Source organism: Euphorbia lathyris, chromosome 2 (genome assembly GCF_963576675.1).
Source record: "Euphorbia lathyris chromosome 2, ddEupLath1.1, whole genome shotgun sequence".
NCBI classification, from domain to species: Eukaryota; Viridiplantae; Streptophyta; class Magnoliopsida; order Malpighiales; family Euphorbiaceae; genus Euphorbia; species Euphorbia lathyris.
The window spans coordinates 105,945,915-105,966,440 of NC_088911.1; the positions used below are offsets into that span (position 1 = coordinate 105,945,915).

A 20,526-nucleotide genomic window follows, 5' to 3' on the forward strand; every position below is an offset into this window, starting at 1 on the left:
GACCAGCCTACCATATACATACTACAAGTTTACAATGTTCTATGGCACAAGACCATACATGTTAGATCCAAAACATAACCATTTCATTTGAAAAGAGGAGGGAAGGATGGGGAGACATCTCAGTTTTGAGCTTCCACTTCATCATACATGACCAAGCTGATGACCTCAACCAAAGGACACTTATGGATTAACTAGATTGTTGACTAATAAACCACCAGAAGTTGAGATACAATTAAAATTCTAGCTCAAATGGATATATTATGCACAGTTTCAGCAAAAAAAAAAAAAAAAAAAAAAAAAAAAAAAAAAGAGGAATATCATTCACGCAAACATTTTTATCAACTAGTTCACAACAGTAAAGGAAGTAGTCCAACATACATCTAGCAGAAATAGAAGCTTGCTACAAAGATTGAATGGTTGGTGAAGATAACAGCTGAACTCCTGAAATATTTAATCCATATCGAGGTCAAAACATGCCTCAAACCCTAGTTTGTATCTGTTATAAGTGGACCTGCAAAAGATGAACAAACACAAATTCCGCACATTTATAAGCCAACTACAAGCAGAAAAATCTGAAGACCAAAGAAACATTAACGAATATTCTATAAGAACCACCCTTCACCTATGAAAGGGTGATTTCTCAGAATTTTAGGTTTATGTATCTTAACAAACTTCCAAAATTAGGTAAGCTTTGTCCATTTAAAGATGTGTAAAGCATCATTTTCCTTCGAATTATCCCTCATATACTGAGGAAAAACTTGCATCTGCATCTGCTGATATAAAAGTTGTTCTCCTGGGTTCAGTCGATATTATCCACCTCAGTTTTCCTCTGATATTCATCATGTTCTTCTTGTCCTGCAAATACATCAAGAATGCTAAGCTAAAAATGGAAAAAAAAATGTAGAAATTCAATAGTTTATTATAGTCACATTAATTGACACAAGGCGGCTAGTTTTGAACGCTTAAATTTAGGTAAAATAAACCTTCTTTCATACCATTTGAATCTGGCACACGCATACTGACTCCTCTCATGGTTATCCATTATCTATGGTACGACTCGAAACCTTCCTGAATCGGTGGTGACTCAGCCGATTCAGTCGATTCATAGAATCATTAAAAAAAATCAATTTTAAAAAACTGAAAAACATACACAGAAGGAACTGCTGTGTTTCCAAATGACTCTTCAAATTTTATAAAACACAAAAAACGGCAGCAGTTATGAAATAGAAAAGGTTTCAAATATATTATGACTCTTCATTTACAAATTCCAAAACTTCTCTTCTATTTATTGGTTATTAACTTATCTTTCGATTTTCAACGTTCTGTCTCTCTAGTTTCTTTTGATTTTCCATTACCAAATATCATCCTCCTCTCTTTCATTACACAAATTAAATACATCAATTGCTTAAATTTGAATTTTAACTTAAGTGATTGGATGATAACTTGATATAATTTCTATTTGGATATTAAAATTGCATTTTTATACTCATATTTAAAGTTAAATATGGTTAATATTTTGATCACGAGTCCTGATTCACAAAATGAGATTTCGAGTCACGAGTCGAATCTCGATTTAACAACTATGGCACTGTCACACATCAACTCCTGGTTTCCTAATGGTCATCCATTAACACATATTAGTTGCGTCTCTCACAATGGAATGTTGTTCCTAAAGCCATGTTCAGTTTCATCTAGTACATTGAAATCATGCATTAACTTTCAACTCTATTTAAATTATGCATATTCTAAATGATGCTTGTGCTCAGCACATTCAACCCATAGTCCGAGAGCCTTTAATGCTTAAGTTTATTCACCTTTAAACTTCTATAATAACTGCAATGCTTACCTTCATCAGGCATTGACAATCTTCTGGTGAGATGCTTTGATTTTTCATCTCTGTTCTCATCCAGCCTGCGACTGGTATGGTGCTTGCCTTCTGAAGATCGTGATCTAGAGTGCCTTCTGTGTTTTGATTTATTTTCATCCCTACCTCTCGGGTTTGACCTGCTTCCTTTGTGATTCTTACCCTCAACAGACACTGATCTAGACCGCTTTCTGTCACGATGCCTTGACTTTCTCTCTTTTGTTTCATTTCTCTTCTCCCCAGAATTCCTCCTCCCTTCTACAGATTTAGACCTGGATCTCTTTCTATCACGATGTTTTGATCTTCCATCCCTGGTTTCTTTGACTTTCTCATTAGAGTGATTGTGAGCTTCCAGTGATTTTGACCTTGACCTCCTGTGATTTGGTTCGTTTTTGTCTGGACTTCTTGGAGAAGACTTACTTCCATTATGCTTCTCTTCCTCAGACAATGACCTTGATCTCCTCTCAGCTGGCTTGCATTTCTCATTTCTGGTTTCTTTTGCTCCGGCATCAGAATCTCCAACAGATTTGGACCTAGAGCGCTTTCTATATCTCAGTTTGTTATCACTATCATTTCTAGGGGATGACCTACTTCTTTTATGATGCCTCGGTGATCTTGAACCATCATTGGATGATTTTCTTGCCCTACGTGGTGAACTTTCTTGGCGACGTTTTGGTGAGGCTGAGTTTAATCTATAAGATTTTTTTGTTCGAGGACTTGCACTTCTACTTCTATTTCTCCTTGCCATAAAGGAATGATGACCATATGATCTATCCCCCCTCCTATCATCTCTCCCACCTCTATAGGACCGCCTTCCATTATCATACCTCGAGAAATAGTGGGATCTCATAGGCGACCTGGATCTACGATCTCTACGGAAACGATGAGGAGGTGAGTAAGAAGGGGATCTTCGCTTACGTCGATAATTAACAGGTGATTTCGACTTCGATCTGGACCTAGCTCGAGATGGAGATGGTGACCTTCATAGGTAGTAATTTGTTAGCGGCAGACAGAAACACCAAAAGAAGATGAATGTAAGTATAAATATTATATTCCTTCTAAATTGACATGCTAAGCAATCATCTGAGAACCAGAGAATTCAAAATTGCAATATGTGAACAATAGAAAGTAGAAACACATTAACAATAATGCACACACACTAATAGAAAATTATTGGTTGAAAATAGACATTCATTAAACATAGCAAATAAGAAACCAATACAAATCTCAATAAGGTTTTGAAACATCCCCCCACTCACACAACCACACTATCTTTACTCATGAAGTTCTTCGTTTGCATGGTAAAATTAAATTGAAAAAACACAAGCGTGCAGAAGTGGACCAACAATTGCACCAAGAACAACCAGAATATAAACTATATATACACTAAGAATTTACTAGATTCTAGATTATAATTCTATTAATTTAATTTCAATTCAATTGTATTCAACCAGAGCAACCCATCTTACATGGAGAGGTTCACTATTGCCCCAATAATTGAGGGAAAAAGAAGTCTCTATATATTAGTATAAGGGGCTGATTGTTTACCAAGACAAGAGTGCATTTAAGTACAATACAAGACCACTCCTTACAAAAGGCACCTATATCAACACCATATGGTCCGTAATAATAGCACAGAAATCAAAATATGTAATGCAAGAGCTGCTGATATGTACAGTAAAACACAATGTTCTTTACCTAGATTTCTTTTTTGTTTCTGGTTCCTCCTCTTCATCAACAAATCCATCAGCTTTTAACTTTTTACTAATTTCTAAAGCTCTAGCTGTTGCTAACTCTGTTGCAGACTTCATTGTTGCGGCTCGATTGGCTGCCTGCTGTGCAGTCATAGTTTGTTGCATAATCAAAGCCTGTTGAAACTGCATTTGTTGCATTGCAACAGCCTGTTGCATCATCATTGGCAGAGAAGATGAAGATACAGAAGAATTCGCAACTGACTTCTGAGGAAGAGATTTGGCCATCTCAACATTCAATGGCCGACCACCAACATCCATATTGTTCAATGCTAATGCAGCAGTTGCTTCTTCAGGTTTTGAGTATTCTATGTAAGCAAAATGCTTTGAATCAGTAATGCTACATTCAACAACGTTACCAAAATAGCCAAATAGTTGTTTCAGTTGGTCCACTGTTAGTAGTGGACTGAGATTGCTAACTTGAAGTGTCTTCTTCAATGCATCTTCCTTTGCAGCTTTGTCAGTTGAACCTAGCAAAAGGCATAAACTCAGAGATAAGAAGATAAAACAAATATAGCAGCAAATACAAACATTCATCAACGCAAATTAAATCACAAGTGACTGCAGAGAGAAAGAATACGGTAATAGAATAAGGAAATGGAAAAGGAAAAACTGTATATGGATATCAATCATATGCACAACCTGACAAAATGAGATGAACATACCAGATAAATCTTTAGCAGATTGAGATTGTGCTTGGACCTGAGAAGCATGAGCTTGAAGAGCTTGGGCAGCAACAATGGCTTGAGCAGCAGCCATTGCAGCTGCTGAAGGTGCCATAGGAACCTGACTAAGAGTCCCCATTGTGGTTGTTGCAGCTAATGCAGTCATGAGCAAATTATGCGGTGGGTGGTTCAACTTGCAGTCAGTTTTTGCACACCGGCCATTAAGATATTCACGACAGACTTCCCCAAGAGACGCCCCAATTCCAGGCAAAACAGCACCACCTGAAGCTCCAGCAACAATGCCTGGAATCATTCCAAGCAATCCAGGGAATGCCCCAGAAACAGATCCTGAATAATTTGGCATGTTAGGCATGGTCTGGTTAACTAAATTTGGGAACGTGGACACTGGAGCCATACCCAGAAGTCCTCCAGCTGAAGTACCTACATACCAGTATTTCAATGTTAAAAAATGCTCCATCACATGGAATGTTATTAAAGCTCGTGGGCACATGCAGGAATATTGAGCCATGAAAAATGAAGTACAAATTGAGAAGCAAGTAGTTAGAAAACTGGCAGAATAAGATCATTGCCTTCATTTAAACCACCCACTTGTTGTCTCACTTCAAACGCCCAACCCCACATGAGACCTTACCCAGCAATGTTACCTTTTACTTTCAAAACATAAATTGTCAATATAATTTCTACAGGTTGCTATACCTAGACCATCCATGGGATTTCTCAAGTCAGCCAGAATGTAACATTCATGAACATTAGAAGACAATAAAAAAGGGCACTTTAAAATGTTTGTAAACTACCAAGTTCAAACAACCATATTGGGAATGTAAACAATGTCCAGTATAAATTTGGCATAAACAGAGAGAAACAAATGTATAAATGAGAAGTACCTGCACTGAAGAACACCGGGAATGGACTACCCATTATGGATTTCCCGTTACACTCAATATTCACCATATAATTTCCCCTTTTCGGCACCACATAAGTGACTGTGTAAGTCCCATCCCCCATATCCTTCACAATTCCTTCTTGGTCTGTTCCCCCAACACCCACCCCGGGACACACTTTTACTTTAATCTGCGCGCCACCATGTGGAAGCTTCCTCCCGTCCGCATCCTTTGTGACCACCATGAACGTAGAGGGAGCGCAAGCAGTCCCACCAGCAATGCCTGCACCAGCGGCAGTGCACTTCGCAGAGTCCACTGGTCCGATAGGCTTATTGGCCAAGTCTTCCTCTGCTTCTCCCTCCGAATCAGAATCTGAGGGTTTTTCTGGTCTGTTGGTCACGCCTTTGAATGTAGCCTCGAATGCGGCTTTTGCAGCTGCAGCTTTCTCGGCCTCGCTCTTCAGCTTAGCCTCCTCCGCTTGCTTCATCCATATCGGCTTCGCAAGGGCGTTGTTAGTGTTGACGATGCTCCTATCAGTCATTCTAAATTAAAACCCTAATTTATAAGCTACCAGTTATGCTTCACAGATTTGTATCAACAATAAAGCGCCCTAAACCCCAAAGGTCATTGGGGTTCGAAAACTTTAAACTATAGATCGGTAAATTGGCGATTCTCTGCAACAAAAAAGAAAAAGAAAAATGAAGAAAGAGTTGGAACTCCAGTTGTGTAACCGGGAAATTTAAAGATTTGAATGGATGGAATCGAATAGAGAAATAAAGAATCGATGTATTACCAAGTCACCAACCACACAAGAAAAATAAGGGTCAAGAGGAGAGACGACAGAGCGAGAGCAGATCGGCGGACGTTGCTCTCCCACAGAGGGTACCTGTTTCCTGGCGGCGAATAATTGGATATGGAAATGGAAAGGACTTGCGACTTTGTGAAAAGGACCAAATATCAAAAGGAGGCAGTATATTTTGAGGGGTGAATAAATTTATTGATCTCTGAGGATCCCTAATGGTTTATGTGAGGGACCAATTGGCAAATATGGAAAATGGCAAATGAGTTGAATATTAAGAATCAAGACAAAATTAATTAACTCTTCCGTTACTTTCATTAAACACAATTTGGAGGTTGGAGTTTAGAAGTTAAATGAAGTAAAAAGTTTAATTTTGATTAATCTTCCTTTACTTAAAAAAAAACTCAACAAAGGTTAATGAAAGTTAAACTTTTACTCCATTTAACCTTCAAACCCTAACCTTCATATTAGGGGTTAATGGAAGTATCAAATAGTTCATTAAAAAAAATAGTTTTTGGAGAGTAAAATTTAACTTTCTCATACATAAAAAAAAAAGAGGTGTTTGTTGTCTCTAACAACACCAATAAAACTATTGTTGTTCTAGACCCAATCATAAAAAAAATTAAGAATCAGAACATCAAACAAAACCAGAACGTCAATAACAATAAGAATTGAAACTCTCAAAGGAACCAAAACAGACCACATCAGCAGCCACCTAAAAATGACACTGCATTTCTCTACTTTAAGTATGGAAACCAGGTCATATGGCATGTAAGTGCATGAATAGACCAAACACTACTCCTAGTGTTAACCTGGCTGAAGAACTACCTCTGGTAGCAATGATTAATGAGATCAACCTTGTTGGTGGATCAGATGGGTGGTGGGTAGACACTGGTGCCTCTCACCATGTTTGATATGATAGAAATATGTTTAAGAAGATACAACAGTGACCAATGATCAGAAAGTGTTGTTGGATGATTCCCACACCACTATTGTTGCTGGAATTTGTAATGTGGAATTAAATTTCACTTTTGAAACATATTGACTTTGAAGGATGTTATGCACACTCTCTTGTTTCGGTTATCTTCTCAATAAGGCAGGATTTATTCAAATTATATGATCAGATTTATTTACTTTGACCAAAAATGGAATGTTTGTAGGAAAAGGTTATGATACTCATGAAATGTTTAAGTTGAATGTTGAAATCAATAAAGTGAATGCTTCTGTTTTTTTTTTTGGGTGTGTAATTTTCATTTTTGGCATGCTCATCTTTGTCATGTGAATAAGCATATTATTAGGAATGAGTAACTTAAGCTTAATACCTAATCTGTCTTTGAATAGGTTTGATAAATGTGATTATTGTAGCCAACCAAAAATCACAAAAACACCTCATGAATATGTGACTAGGAAGTCTGAGCCTCTAGATTTAATTCATTTTGATACATGTGAACTTGACAGAAAGTTGACCAGAAATGGTAAACGTTATTTTATAACTTTTATTGATGATTGTTCTGGTTTTACTTATGTGTATTTGATGAAAAATATAAGTGATACTCATCTTTGTCGTGTGAATAAACATATTATTAAGAATATGAGTAACTTAGGCTTAATACCTAATTTGTCTTTGAATGAGTTTGATAAATGTGATTATTATAGCCAAGCAAAAATCACAAAAACACCCCATAAATCTGCGACTAGGGAGTCTAAGCCTCTAGATTTAATTCATTTTGATACATGTGAACTTGATGGAAAGTTGACTAGAAGCGGTAAACATTATTTTATAACTTTTTATTAATGATTGTTCTGATTTTACTTATGTGTATTTGATGAAAAATAAAAGTGATGCTCGCCTTTGTCATGTGAATAAGTGTATTATTAAGAATATGAGTAACTTAGACTTCATACCTAATATGTATCTGAATGAGTTTGATAAATGTGATTATTGTAGCCAAGCAAAAATCACAAAAACATCTCATAAATCTGTGACTATGGAGTCTGAGCCTCTGGATTTATTCCATTTTGATACATGTGAACTTGATGGAAAGTTGACTAGAAATGGTAAACGTTATTTTATAACTTTTATTGATGATTGTTCTTATTTTACTTATGTGTATTTGATGAAAAATAAAAGTGATGCTCTTGGCATGTTTAAATTGTTTGTTGTTGAGATAGAAAATCAATACAATAGGAAAGTCAAGAGACTTCGAAGTGCTAGAGGCACATAATGTTTAGTGACTTTTATAATTCACACGGAATTATACATGAAACCACTGCACCATATTCATCTGAGATTAATGGAAAAGCTAAAAGAAAAAATAGGACACTCACAGAGTCTATTGTTGTTATTATGCTTAGTTAATATGATGCTTCTCATTGGTGTGGAGAAATTTTGTTGACTATATGCTATATGCTTAATAATGTTCCTAAGTCAAAAAGCAAAGTTTCTCCATATGAGATTCTAAAAAATAGACCACCAAATTTGTCATAATTTAGAACTTGGGGCCATTTGGCTTATGTTAGAATTCCTGACCCAATGGGTTGTTTGATATCAACAAGCCATTTTGGTTTGAGGGGCTCATGTCCGAAGGTGGAAACAAAAAAATGTTGTTCTACATCATTACGAAAAGGGTTGTTTCTGTTCTTACCACTGAGAAGCCTAAAGTTCTTAAAAATGCTACTGAGGCAGAAATTCGTCCCGCTGAAAAATGGCCAGAGATCGATTTTCTTTGCAAAAACTACATACTTAATGGTCTGGCAAATGACTTGTATGATTATTACAATGATGCACAAAAGTCTGCCAATGAGATATAGGATGCTCTGTAAAAGAAGTATGACACAAATGAGGTTGGATCAAAGAAATATGATGTCAGCTGCTACCTCAAATTTCAAGCTCAATCATATGATCTCCAAAACATTATACACAAGATTACCTCGGAAGGTATGCCTCTTAATGATCAGTTTCAAGTTGATGTTACAATTGACAAGTTGCTTTGAAAGGATTTTAAAAATATTATCAGGCACAAAACCAAAAAGTTTCACTGAGAAGTCTGACCACTCGTCTATGGTTGAGGAGGAAGCTCGAAAACAAGACCAGAAAGAATAAGTGATTGTTGTCTCAAACAACACTAAAAGATCAATTGTTATTCTGAACCCCATTCATGAAAAAATTAAGAATCAAAATCGCAAACAGAACCAAAACCGTAATACTCGAGTTAATCAGAATTGGAACCCTCAAAGAAACCATACAGACCATAATAACCACCTAAGAATGATGCCGCTTTCCTTTATTTTAATTGTGGAAAACCAGCTCATATGGCATATAAGTGCAGGAACAGACCAAACGCTAGTCTTAGTGTTAACTTGACTGAAGAACAATAAAATTTTGCTGCAATGATTTCTAAGATCAACCTTGTAGGTGGATCAGATGGGTGGTGGGTAGACATGTGTGCCTCTTGCCATGTTTGTTATGATAGAAATATGTTTAAAACATGTATTATTGTGACCAGAGATAAGAAAGTGTTGTTGGATGATTCCCACGCCACTATTGTTGTTGGAATTGGTAGTGTGGTATTGAACTTCACCTTTGGAAAGAATTCGACATTGAAGGATACGATGCATACTCTAGAGATGAGGAAGAATATGTTTTCGGGCTATCTTCTCAACAAGGTGGGGTTCACTCAGACTATAGGGGCATATTTGTTTATTTTAACTAAAAATAACGTGTTTGTAGGAAAGGGTTATGCTACTGAAGGTATGTTTAAACTGAATGTTGAAGTTAATAAAGTGAGTGTTTATGTTTATACCTTATGTGCTTTTAATATTTGGCACGCTCGTTTTTGTCATGTTAATAAGCATATCATTTAGAATATGAGTAATTTAGGCTTAGTTCCAAAAATGAATTTGAATGATTTTGATAAATGTGATGTTTGTGATCAAGTTAAGATCATAAAAGCACCTCATAAATCTGTGACTAGGGAAAGCAAACCTTTAAATTTAATTCATTGTGATATATGTGAGCTTTATAGAACTTTGACCAGAAATGGTAAATGTTATTTTATTACTTCTATTGATGATTGCTTTGATTTTACTTTTTTATATATTTAATGAAAAAAAAAGTGATGCCATTGACATGTTTAAATTATTTGTTATTGAAATGGAAAATCAATGCAATAGGAAAGTTAAGAGACTTCGTAGTGATAGAGGTACAAAATATGGTTCTAGCATGTTTATTGACTTTTATAGATCACATGGAATTATGCATGAAACCACTGCACCATATTCACCAGAGATGAATCGAAAGGTTGAAAGAAAGAATAAGACATTGATAGAGTCTGTAATTGCTATTATGTTTGGTTCTGGTGCTGCCTCCCATTGGTGGGTAGAAATTTTGTTGACTGTTTGCTATGTGCTTCATAGAGCCCCTAAGTCAAAAAGTAAAATCTCTCCTTATGAGATTTTGAAAAAATAGAACACCAAACTTATCATATTTTATAACTTGGGGTTGTTTGGCTTATGTCAAAATTCCTAACCCTAAGAGAGTCAAACTTAGTAGTATGGCTTATAAATGTGTATTTATTGGGTATGATGTGAATAGTAAAGCATGTAGGTTATATGATTTGAATGCGCATGTTATATTGGAATCAAATGATGCTGATTTTTATGAAGATAGATTTCCTTTTAACTTGAGAAATAATGAAGGTGCATCATCTAGTAACATGTTTGTTGTTAGACATATAGTGCATAATGAGAGTGGGGAATCTGAACCTATTAGAAGTAAGAAACCTAGAGTCTCTAAAGACTTTGGGCCTGACTTTTATGCATTCACAGTAGATGGGGATCCACTTACCCTCCAAGAAGCTTTGGAATATTTAGATGTTGATTTATGACAATAAGCCATCAATGATAAAATGGGCTCACTATAGTCAAACAAAACTTGGCACTTAGTAGACTTACCACCAGGTTGCAAACCAATAAGTTGTAAATGGATCCTAAAAAAGAAACTAAAACTCAATGGTTCAGTTGATAAGTATAAGGCATGTCTTGTAGCTAAAGGCGTTTGACAAAAAGAGAATGTAGATTTCTTTGACACATATTCACATGTTACTTGAATTATATTTATTGATGTTTTGATTGTTATTGCTTCTGTACACAATCTTGTTGTGCACCAAATGGATGTTAAAACTACTTTTTTCTAATGGTGAATTGGAAAAAGAGGTCTATCTATATCAACCTGTGGGCTTTGTAATTTCTTATCAAACTTATAAAGTGTGTAAATTAGATAAGTCTTTATATGGTCTAAAACAAGCACCTAAGCAATGGCATGAAAATTTTGACAATCTAATTATTTCAAATAGCTTCAAGGTGAATGAAAGTGATAAATGCATCTACTATAAACATGAAAATGGTGTTTGCACTGTTATATGTTTATATGTTGATGACTTTCTAATTTTTTGATCTAATATTCATGTTGTGAAGTCTATGTTATGTGAAAACTTAGACATGAAAGATCTAGGATAAGCAACTGTCATACTTGGCATCAAGATAACTAGGTTTAAAAATGAGATTTCTTTATATTAATATCACTATATTGAGAAGATTCTGAAGAAATATAATTACTTTGAATCCAAACTTTATGATCCTGGTGTAAAGCTTTTTAAAAACACGGGAGACAATGTAAGACAATCAGAGTATGCTAGCATAATCGATAGCTTCTGTTATGCCACTAATTGTACTAGACCCGACATAGCTTATGTTGTGGGATTATTGTGCAGATTTACTAGTAAACCTAGTGTTAAGCATTGGAATGCTACATAAAGGGTCATGAGATACCTTAAAAGAATTATGAAACTTGGATTACATTATCAAAGGTTTCTAGTAGTCCTTAAGGGATATATCGATGCTAATTAGAACACCCTGATGGTTCCAAGACAACTAGTGGCTATATTTTTTGTATAATTTGTGGTGTTGTTTCATGGAAGTCTAAAAAATAGGCTATTCTAGCTCAATCAACTATGGAATCATAACTTATAGCACTAGCCACAACTAGTGAATAAGCATGTTGGTTAAAAAGTATGTTAGTTGAGATTCCCTTATGGGAAAAACTGATTCCAGCAGTATTGATCCATTGCGATAGTACCATGGCTATTGTTAAGATTCAGAATCATTACTATAATGGTAAGAAATGACAGATACATCGTAAGCATAACACTGTTAGAGAGCTACTTTCTGAATGAGCTGTTACAGTGGATCATATACGCTATAAAGAGAATTTAGACAATCCTTTGATGAAAGGACTAGCTAGAGAGAAAGTCCAAATGACTGCAAAAAGTGTAGGTATTTGATATGTGTATATTATACTTATTTTTACCCCTTAATTCTCATGATTTAAGTGGATAATTATGCTAATAATGGGAATTTTAAGTGATTTTTCTATAGATTGAAGAAAGAGGACCTTGGTAGATCACTTGTGCTTAATTGGAGTGAAATTGATATTTTGGAGGAGCAAAAAGACCAAAATGGAGAACCAAGGATCAAAGAGGTATTTGGGAAAAACATATTCTGCTTGTTCAAGGGTCACTGCCTGTTTAGTGGAAGAGCTCATGTTGTGCGCAAGAGGAAACAAGTGCTTAAAGGAGAAGAACAACCAGGAATGAGTGAGAACAACTGTTCGGATGAAAGATGGACCCAAAAATGTGGATGATCACTCTTCCCTGATTTATTAGAGATCTTTCCTGAAGGAGAAATTAGATTTCCTGAAGAACAACCATGGTTGTGGAAGAAAATAATACAGCATGGGCTGTCTGACTGTTCAGCAGACTATTTCTATCTGGCAGACCATATCTTCAATATTTTAATCTATCTAGAACAATGATTTCTGCTAGATTTTTTGGCTATTTAAAGAGCCTTTCTTTTGCATTGAGAATCATTCAGATTTTAGATCTGAATCCTTAGTGTGTAATTGTGTTTCTAGTTATTTTAATGGATTGTTTGTTCTTTCATTATTATTTTGTCTTGCCTCATTCAATTATGAGTGAGTAAATCTATCAATATGTATGTAGCTGTCCAGGAGCAGGTAAAGGAGCAGGTTTACTTCCGTCTAAATTCATTAAGTATAATTAGCTTGGCTGTTCAATGAGTAATTAACGTTAAATAGGAGTAGCTAACCTGTTTCTGAGCAGAGCAATCATGAGGAGACTCTCTTTGCAAAGCTGAACTTTCATTGAACACATTTAATCATGAAATGGAGACGTAATTGATTACATGTTAAGGGTTTTAATTGTTCAAATTAAATGCTTTCCTGTTCTTAAGGCTTAAAGATATATTAATCTCAATGAGACTTATTTTAATTGTTTTTAAAGAACGTTGGGAACGAGGGACACCTGACTCAACCGATTTTCGTGAAATATACCTTAAGCCAAAGTTGTTTCTACTTAATGAACAATGAGCGGAGTGCCTGTTCACTACCATTTTTTTGTCTGTTATATACCTGTTCTTCCCAAATCTGATATTAAACTTCTTTTAACTTGTTTTACCATTTTATTTTATAAAATCAACACCAACTCAATTTAAGTGATTAGTTACCTTTAAACTTGATTGTTCTCATCCTTTTAAGTAATTATATTCAACTGTTCTATCCCTGTGGATACGATAATTTACTTACACTTTATTACTTATACCTAGTGCACTTACTAGTGTTCACATTTTAGGACAACAGTATTATGCCCCTATAGTGATGAGTTACACATAATGGTAACCCAACATATAGACTGGAGATCCCAAGAAATAGGTTCAATAGGTAACAACAATGTAATACGAGTTAGATCATGCATTTGAAGCAGGGATTTCCTAAAGCATATTAGGTTGAGATAATTGAAACTTTTAATGAGATCTACACTCCATTTAGAGTGAAGTACATAACTACAGGAGTACTTATGATAAACTCACCTATATGAATATGGAAGTGGGACCGCTTCCTATGAGTTTAGGGCAAAACTTAGAGCATTCATTTTACCATGATAAGCGTGCACGACTATAAACGCACGGGCTACTAGAACTACACTCTAAAAATATTTTAGTGTGGTACAATGTCTGAGATATAGTTCAAGACTACGAATCACTCTAGTATAATCTGAATTATACTCACTACGCGAGGGTTCAAATCGAAATATACATTTGTCTATGCTTGACCTCATATTACTACTTAGTTACATATTTTAAAAATTCAAGTGGAGGATTGTTGGGCTATACCCGAATATGAATTTTTTTGTTACTTTTTGAGACCAAAGTTATTAAGTTTTTTTATTGAGTCCCTCGGGGGATATAGAAAGTATAAAAAATCCCACATAAAAATCTTATAACTTGTGATGTGGTGAGGTTTAGAAACTTAAACCTTTTTTGGAGGACTTTAACTTAATTAAATACATGTCCTATTAACAATTATAATTATTTAATTACTTTTAATTTTATTGATTTAGTCTCGCATCCTTTTTATTAGCTGTTGTAAAACAAAAAAAAAACTAATTAATTTGTTTTTGATTAATTTTACTTGGTCCTCCAAAAACACATCCCACTAAATCAATTTGATTTAGTTATTATCCATGTTTTATTTTATTGTTGCATTTATTCCCATTTTTCTCCATATGACTAGTTATTATATTTTTTAAGTTTTCAAATAAAAATAATTGGCAGCGATAATATATATATATTATATTTTTTTAAGCAAAGAGTACAATTATTTAACGATTGCAATTCTCCTTCTAAATTACATATTCTTCTTTGTGTTAACTTTTTTTTCCTTCTCTGATTTGACTGTTTTATCTTGGAGGCTACCGATATTTCTAGCTGCTTGCACAATTCAGAGATAATGTTACGAGTGTTATGAGATGATTCATCCCACATTTGAGGAGTCACTAAGAGGTTGTTGGAGTTGGTTTTTAATTGTATCTCTTCAAATTTTAACATAAAAGCCCAACTAAAAGACTGTTGGAGATGCTCTAAAAGCATCTCCAAGAGATTCTTAGTCAACTCTCCAAAAATAATATAAATAATGGACTCTTAGTGATTTGAGGAGTGACTAATACATATATTCTCTAACAATACTCTTCATACCCACTCTTTATTTGTTTTTTTATCATTAAAATTAGTAATATATTGTTATATTTACCAATAATGAGAGGATAAAGAGTATTCAATAAAAAAGTATTGATAAAAAAAATAATTTGATGAGTCACTAAGAGTGGAGAGTGGCTCCTTAATAATGAGGAAGAGATACCCATAATGATTTGAGGAGCCACTATGAGGTTGTTGGAGTCAGTTCTTAACTCTCACTTCCTCAAATTTTAACTTAAGAGTTTAACAAATGAGTCTTTTAAAGATGCTCTTAAACTATTACCTCCAACGATTAAATTATAGAATGACTCAATTGTATGGAACTCGCCAATTAATTAAACTCTATATCATTTAAAGTAAAAAACACCCCAAAAACAATTAATCATCTATTGAGACACTAACTAAGAGCATCTTCAATCCTTGTACTACACAATCATTCAATAAACACACCACATCAAGGATACATTATCATTATGAGACTCATTCAATAAACTTTATTTTATTATAATATATATTTCAAATGGTTAAACTCTACAATCACTCAATCACATTTTTATTAATTTTTTAACAATACATAATTTCCACGCCATTAATTTAACTACGCAATTAATTTTTTAACAAAATAATATATATTTTATAACAGAATAATATATATTTTCTAACAGAAAATTAATTTATATAATTAGCATAATTTTAATTTCCAGACTGAATAGAAACCACACAGCAGTTTGGAAATTTTGAGGGATTTTGGATATTTGAATTTTGATAATTACGAGGAATTCGGAAATTGTTGGTATTTTGGGAGAAAAATAAAATATTCATAAATTTTATTTTGAATCATTTGGGACTGAATTTGCAGGGGGTGGAGAATTGGATTTTTTTCCATAATTAATAAGTTGGATTTGAAAAAAACTGCAGGTAGCAGCAAAAAGATAGTTTATCTACACGTTGATTAAAATAAGTTCTACATTATACTCTCTCCAGTAGGAAAATATGATGCAACGAGATATAATGAGTGATTCATTATACCGCACTGGAGATGCTCTAGGAGTTTAATAAATGAGTATAATGAGTGGTTTATTATGTTCCATTGTGGAGGCTGAGAGAATGAACTTTTTGTTGATAAAATCAAGCATGTGGCTAAATGGAGTGGGTTGTTTGCTATGATTTTGGAGAATTTATTTCCACTGGCAATGCAAAGGGAGAAGGATGAATAAAGCGTGCAATTTAAGTCGGTCCTTATTGTGTAGAGTTGTGTACTATCAACCAAATTTGTTTATGAACCATGTGCCTTGGTATTTATTGCAGAGTGAATTTGATCTGAATGTATTCATTCAAATAAAATGGTAGAAATTTGATCTGAATGTATTTATATAAATAGTTTTTTAAAATATATAACAGAAATAGTTATATTTCTAAACTATTTTTTTTAAATATATGTATATGAAATCCAATTCATACATTTTGACACAATTAATTCATACAAAATCCACTTAATCTTTCATATTTTTTGACAATATTTTTTTTGACTTGAGAACAACTAATATCAATATAGTCAATATTACTCTTTCGTTATAAATTTTCAAATTTTATAATAGAGTGTTGTAACTCTCAAATTTTATAATAGAGTGTAGATCTTCCAATTCCCAAAAAGACCTTCAACTTATATAATGACATGTGGAAACATAAAAAAAACCTTTTTTAATTTTTATTCTACAAAAAAATTACGATTCTACATCAACAAAATTTTCGTCCTTTTCCACCCAACAAAACGACGTTCTCCTCATTAGGATCCAACCACTATTTGCTTGCACTGCCCCTTCTGATCCACTGCCGCCAATCGATACATAACATTGATTTGAAACCATTCCAACAAGTCTCTACATCTTAATTCTCCGCAAACTAGAATTTATCTATTTGATTTTCATAATAGTTGAGAGGTTGAATGTCACGTCCGTGTATATGTATCCAAATGTTCCAGAGGATACGACGACCACCATTATCTTTTCTTTTTCCTATTCTTCTTCTTCTGCAAATTCACCGTTCTTCGACCGTTTCTCCACCGTTTCTTTGATTTACGGAGATTCGACCGTCCAAATCACTTGAAACTTAAACTATAGCATCCTTAGGCATAGATCTAAATCCTAATCGAAGAATTTCTGAATTTCGGAAGTGTTTGGAGGGGAAACGTCTTAGACTGATTTAGCGGAGAATTGAACGGGTGTATTTTCTTCAATTCATAGCTAAGGTAAGTAACTATCAACTATATTTTGAGTTTTATGTATATAGATATATATATATATATATATATATATATAAACAAAGAATTTCCAGAAATTGATATTTTAGGGTTATGCCGGAATTTTGTAAAATTGAGGTTTTTCACAATCTTACTTTTTATTGTGAAATTATAGTTCAAATGAACTATTGACTATGTTTATATATGAATTACAGATTTTACTTGGTTATGTTGATCTGAGGTTTTCGTTGATTGATTAACTTTGGAATTTTATTTGATTAAGGATTAATATTTTGGAGAATTGAACACTTATGAGCTTGATTATGATCAAGTGAAGTATATACATATACACATATATGTTTTTGGTTTCAATCTATATATATATATATGGAATTAAATGTTTGGTATCCATTAAGAGTAGTCCGGTATGGTGGATTTAATTTTCAAAGACCATATTTAGTGAGAAATATGGCCTGTGTACACAGTCTGAAGACCTATTGGGTATGGCAGAGAAGTGTTGGGTAAGACCATATGGGATAGGCAATGTTAAGAGACGTCTCGTATATGTTGTGAATTGTGATTTGAATTATAAGGGGATGAACTCAAGAATGGATACAAGATTATATATTTTTGGTTTTTGGTTTAATACTTTGATCCTATTACGAACTTTAGTTTTGAGTATATTTTACAAGATTTTGATTAAATCCTTTATAAATGTATATATATGTAGTTATATTAAGTAAAGTTGATTTTTATAGCTGATAGTTTCTTATTGAGATTTTTATCTCATGTTTTCCAAATGTTTTTATTGTTTTGTTTTAGGCAAGGAAGTGCAAGGTACCGAGAGGGGTACTCGATCCTAGGGCGAGGTTCGGTTACAGCTACGAGGTGCAAGTCGTCTCTAGGGTATTGCATCCATTTTGTTCATGTACATATATGTGGATAGTATACGGACACTTGTATAACTTGTTTTTGGCAGTGTCCTTTTGTTTGGTTTGTATTATCTACTGGTATATCTATAATTAGCTGGAGTTGAGAACTTATGGAATAGTGTGATATCGGTTATGATTAAGTCATAACTTTGAGCTAGTGATATAGAGAATGGTCTATATAGGTGCTGCTGGAAGATCAGATTCACACCTGAATCTTGTGATGCATTTTTCGACCAGATATAGGCCGAATCTGTCATGGAGTCCTAAATGAAAGTTCTTTATTTTTATCTTATGTTTCCAGGGGTTTTTGAATCGCCTTAATCGGACTCCGTATGAAAAAGTTAAGCTGGAAACGATATATGTTATTCATTTTAGCTTTAAACCAGAATTTGGTTTTTGATTTGATTTTTCTCCTTAATTGAGAGATATTGCTACTGGTTTATATAATAAGTCAGTGGTAATGTCTCACCGTCTTATCTGATCTTATTTTGGGTCGGGTTTGACATTTAAGATGAATTAAAATGTAAAGCTTGTCTCACATATCTGGCACCGATTACCAACGCCCTTCATCCAAGGTCTTCATTGGCTTTGAAAAATTGTCAATGTTTATAAGATGTATGACATTCCTTTGATGAAATTCTATATTTTCATGTCAAGTGTAAGATTTGATTAATTAATCTAAACTTTTCGTATAGTTTATAAGCATGTAGTGGTGTTGTTGACGTGGCTTAATTTTCATGTGATGTTCATGAGGGGATTCTCAACAAGAATAATTGCTTAACACCACGAACTACAAATAATATGATTACTATTATCATTAATTACCTTAATTAGATATACCATAGTTTAGTTTAGGTTAAGGCACGTGATTTGGCAAAGACAAAGATACCAAATAAGGATAAACATGGTTAATTTTCTTTAAACATACATTAATTGGAGTGCTTTACATATGTAAGTCAAATTTATGGAGTTGATTTTCTTTGAACACGCATTAACTACACATGTTATATATAAATTTCTTATTCTCTACTTACTCCAATTGTTTATTTCTTGTTCTTTACTATTAATATTGAGTTATTTTAGATGTAATATATATATATCCGACCATTTATGTGGTAGTTTGGAAGATAATATTTAATTTACATAAAATTATAAACATATATAATTCATTTTGCATTACTATTATTCATGTTTTTTTGGTGCAAATTATGTGAATGATTCATTTAAAAAAATTAAATGTTTAAATATTTGTTTGTGTTGATTTGCTATTATTTTTTTTCGTATATATACTTTGCCTATTAGATAGAATTTAAGGGTGGTTAATGAAAAAAAAGTGATATATACTTCACATTGTAGAGAGAGACCATCAAAATAAGCCACAACCAAAATGAATTTGCTACATTCAGCCATGCCACAGTGACTCTTCAAGGCATGGAAACTAAAGTTTCAGACAATGAAAATCAAGTTTGAAGTAAGTTTTATCATTTGAAATGTTTTTTCTTTTAAAATTTGCTAGCTAACTATTTTTAAAATTCAATTAATTAAAGTACTTTCTTTATTTTAGCTGATTATTCAAAAGACATTAATATCATAGGAAAAACATTACATTACCAAAAAAATGTGTTGATAATAATAACTTAATGGGAATGATGGTTCATAATGAAAAGCAAGACATATAATTTGCTTAATGATATGATATTATGAAAGATTTTAGTATGAGATGGTCGAAAACTAGATATATTATTGGAAAATCAAACACACATGAAATTCGTTAAAAGAAATTCAGGTGTTTTATGGCCATTTTAAAAAATGAAAGTGACTTTTTATCAGAAGTTCCTCGTAACAAATTCGAAACAAAAATAACTACAAAGCAATGATTAAATTTACAACTAAGGATGGTTTATGGATTGTTAGTCACTTTTTTTAAAAGGATAATCATGTGTTTCCTTCACCTCCCAAAACAGTTCTGATAACATTGACAATAATCATTAATAATCGTGAATATATTATACTTAAGGAAAACAATTACAACTAATGTTGGTCTCGTGTGATTAGTTCCAAAGGGGGGGGGGGGTTAGGAACTAATATAACTTTTTCGTTTAATTACGCTGACTTAATCAATTCTTTAAATTTCTTAACTCAGTTTTGGTCAGCGCGGCCGAGAGAAATGTAAGACAGCTTTAGTCAGAGGCTGACTAGAACCGTTTTACTTGTGAGTTGGGAATTAACACTTGAGGTCAGCTTCCAACTCAGGACTCTGATTACT

General features: G+C 33.5%; 1 protein-coding gene across 1 annotated transcript; it reads right to left on the reverse strand.

Moving 5' to 3' along the window:
* Positions 1 to 421: 421 nt before the first annotated feature.
* On the reverse strand, positions 422 to 6,135 carry LOC136219315 (uncharacterized). The gene is made up of 6 exons (XM_066006681.1): positions 5,976 to 6,135; positions 5,186 to 5,856; positions 4,281 to 4,721; positions 3,563 to 4,085; positions 1,847 to 2,844; positions 422 to 855 (listed from the first exon to the last, which is right to left on the reverse strand). The coding sequence occupies exons 2-6, from the start codon at positions 5,721 to 5,723 to the stop codon at positions 800 to 802; spliced, it is 2,556 nt and encodes an 851-aa protein (XP_065862753.1). The 5' UTR covers positions 5,724 to 5,856; positions 5,976 to 6,135; the 3' UTR covers positions 422 to 799.
* Between the last annotated feature and the right edge of the window lie 14,391 nt (positions 6,136 to 20,526).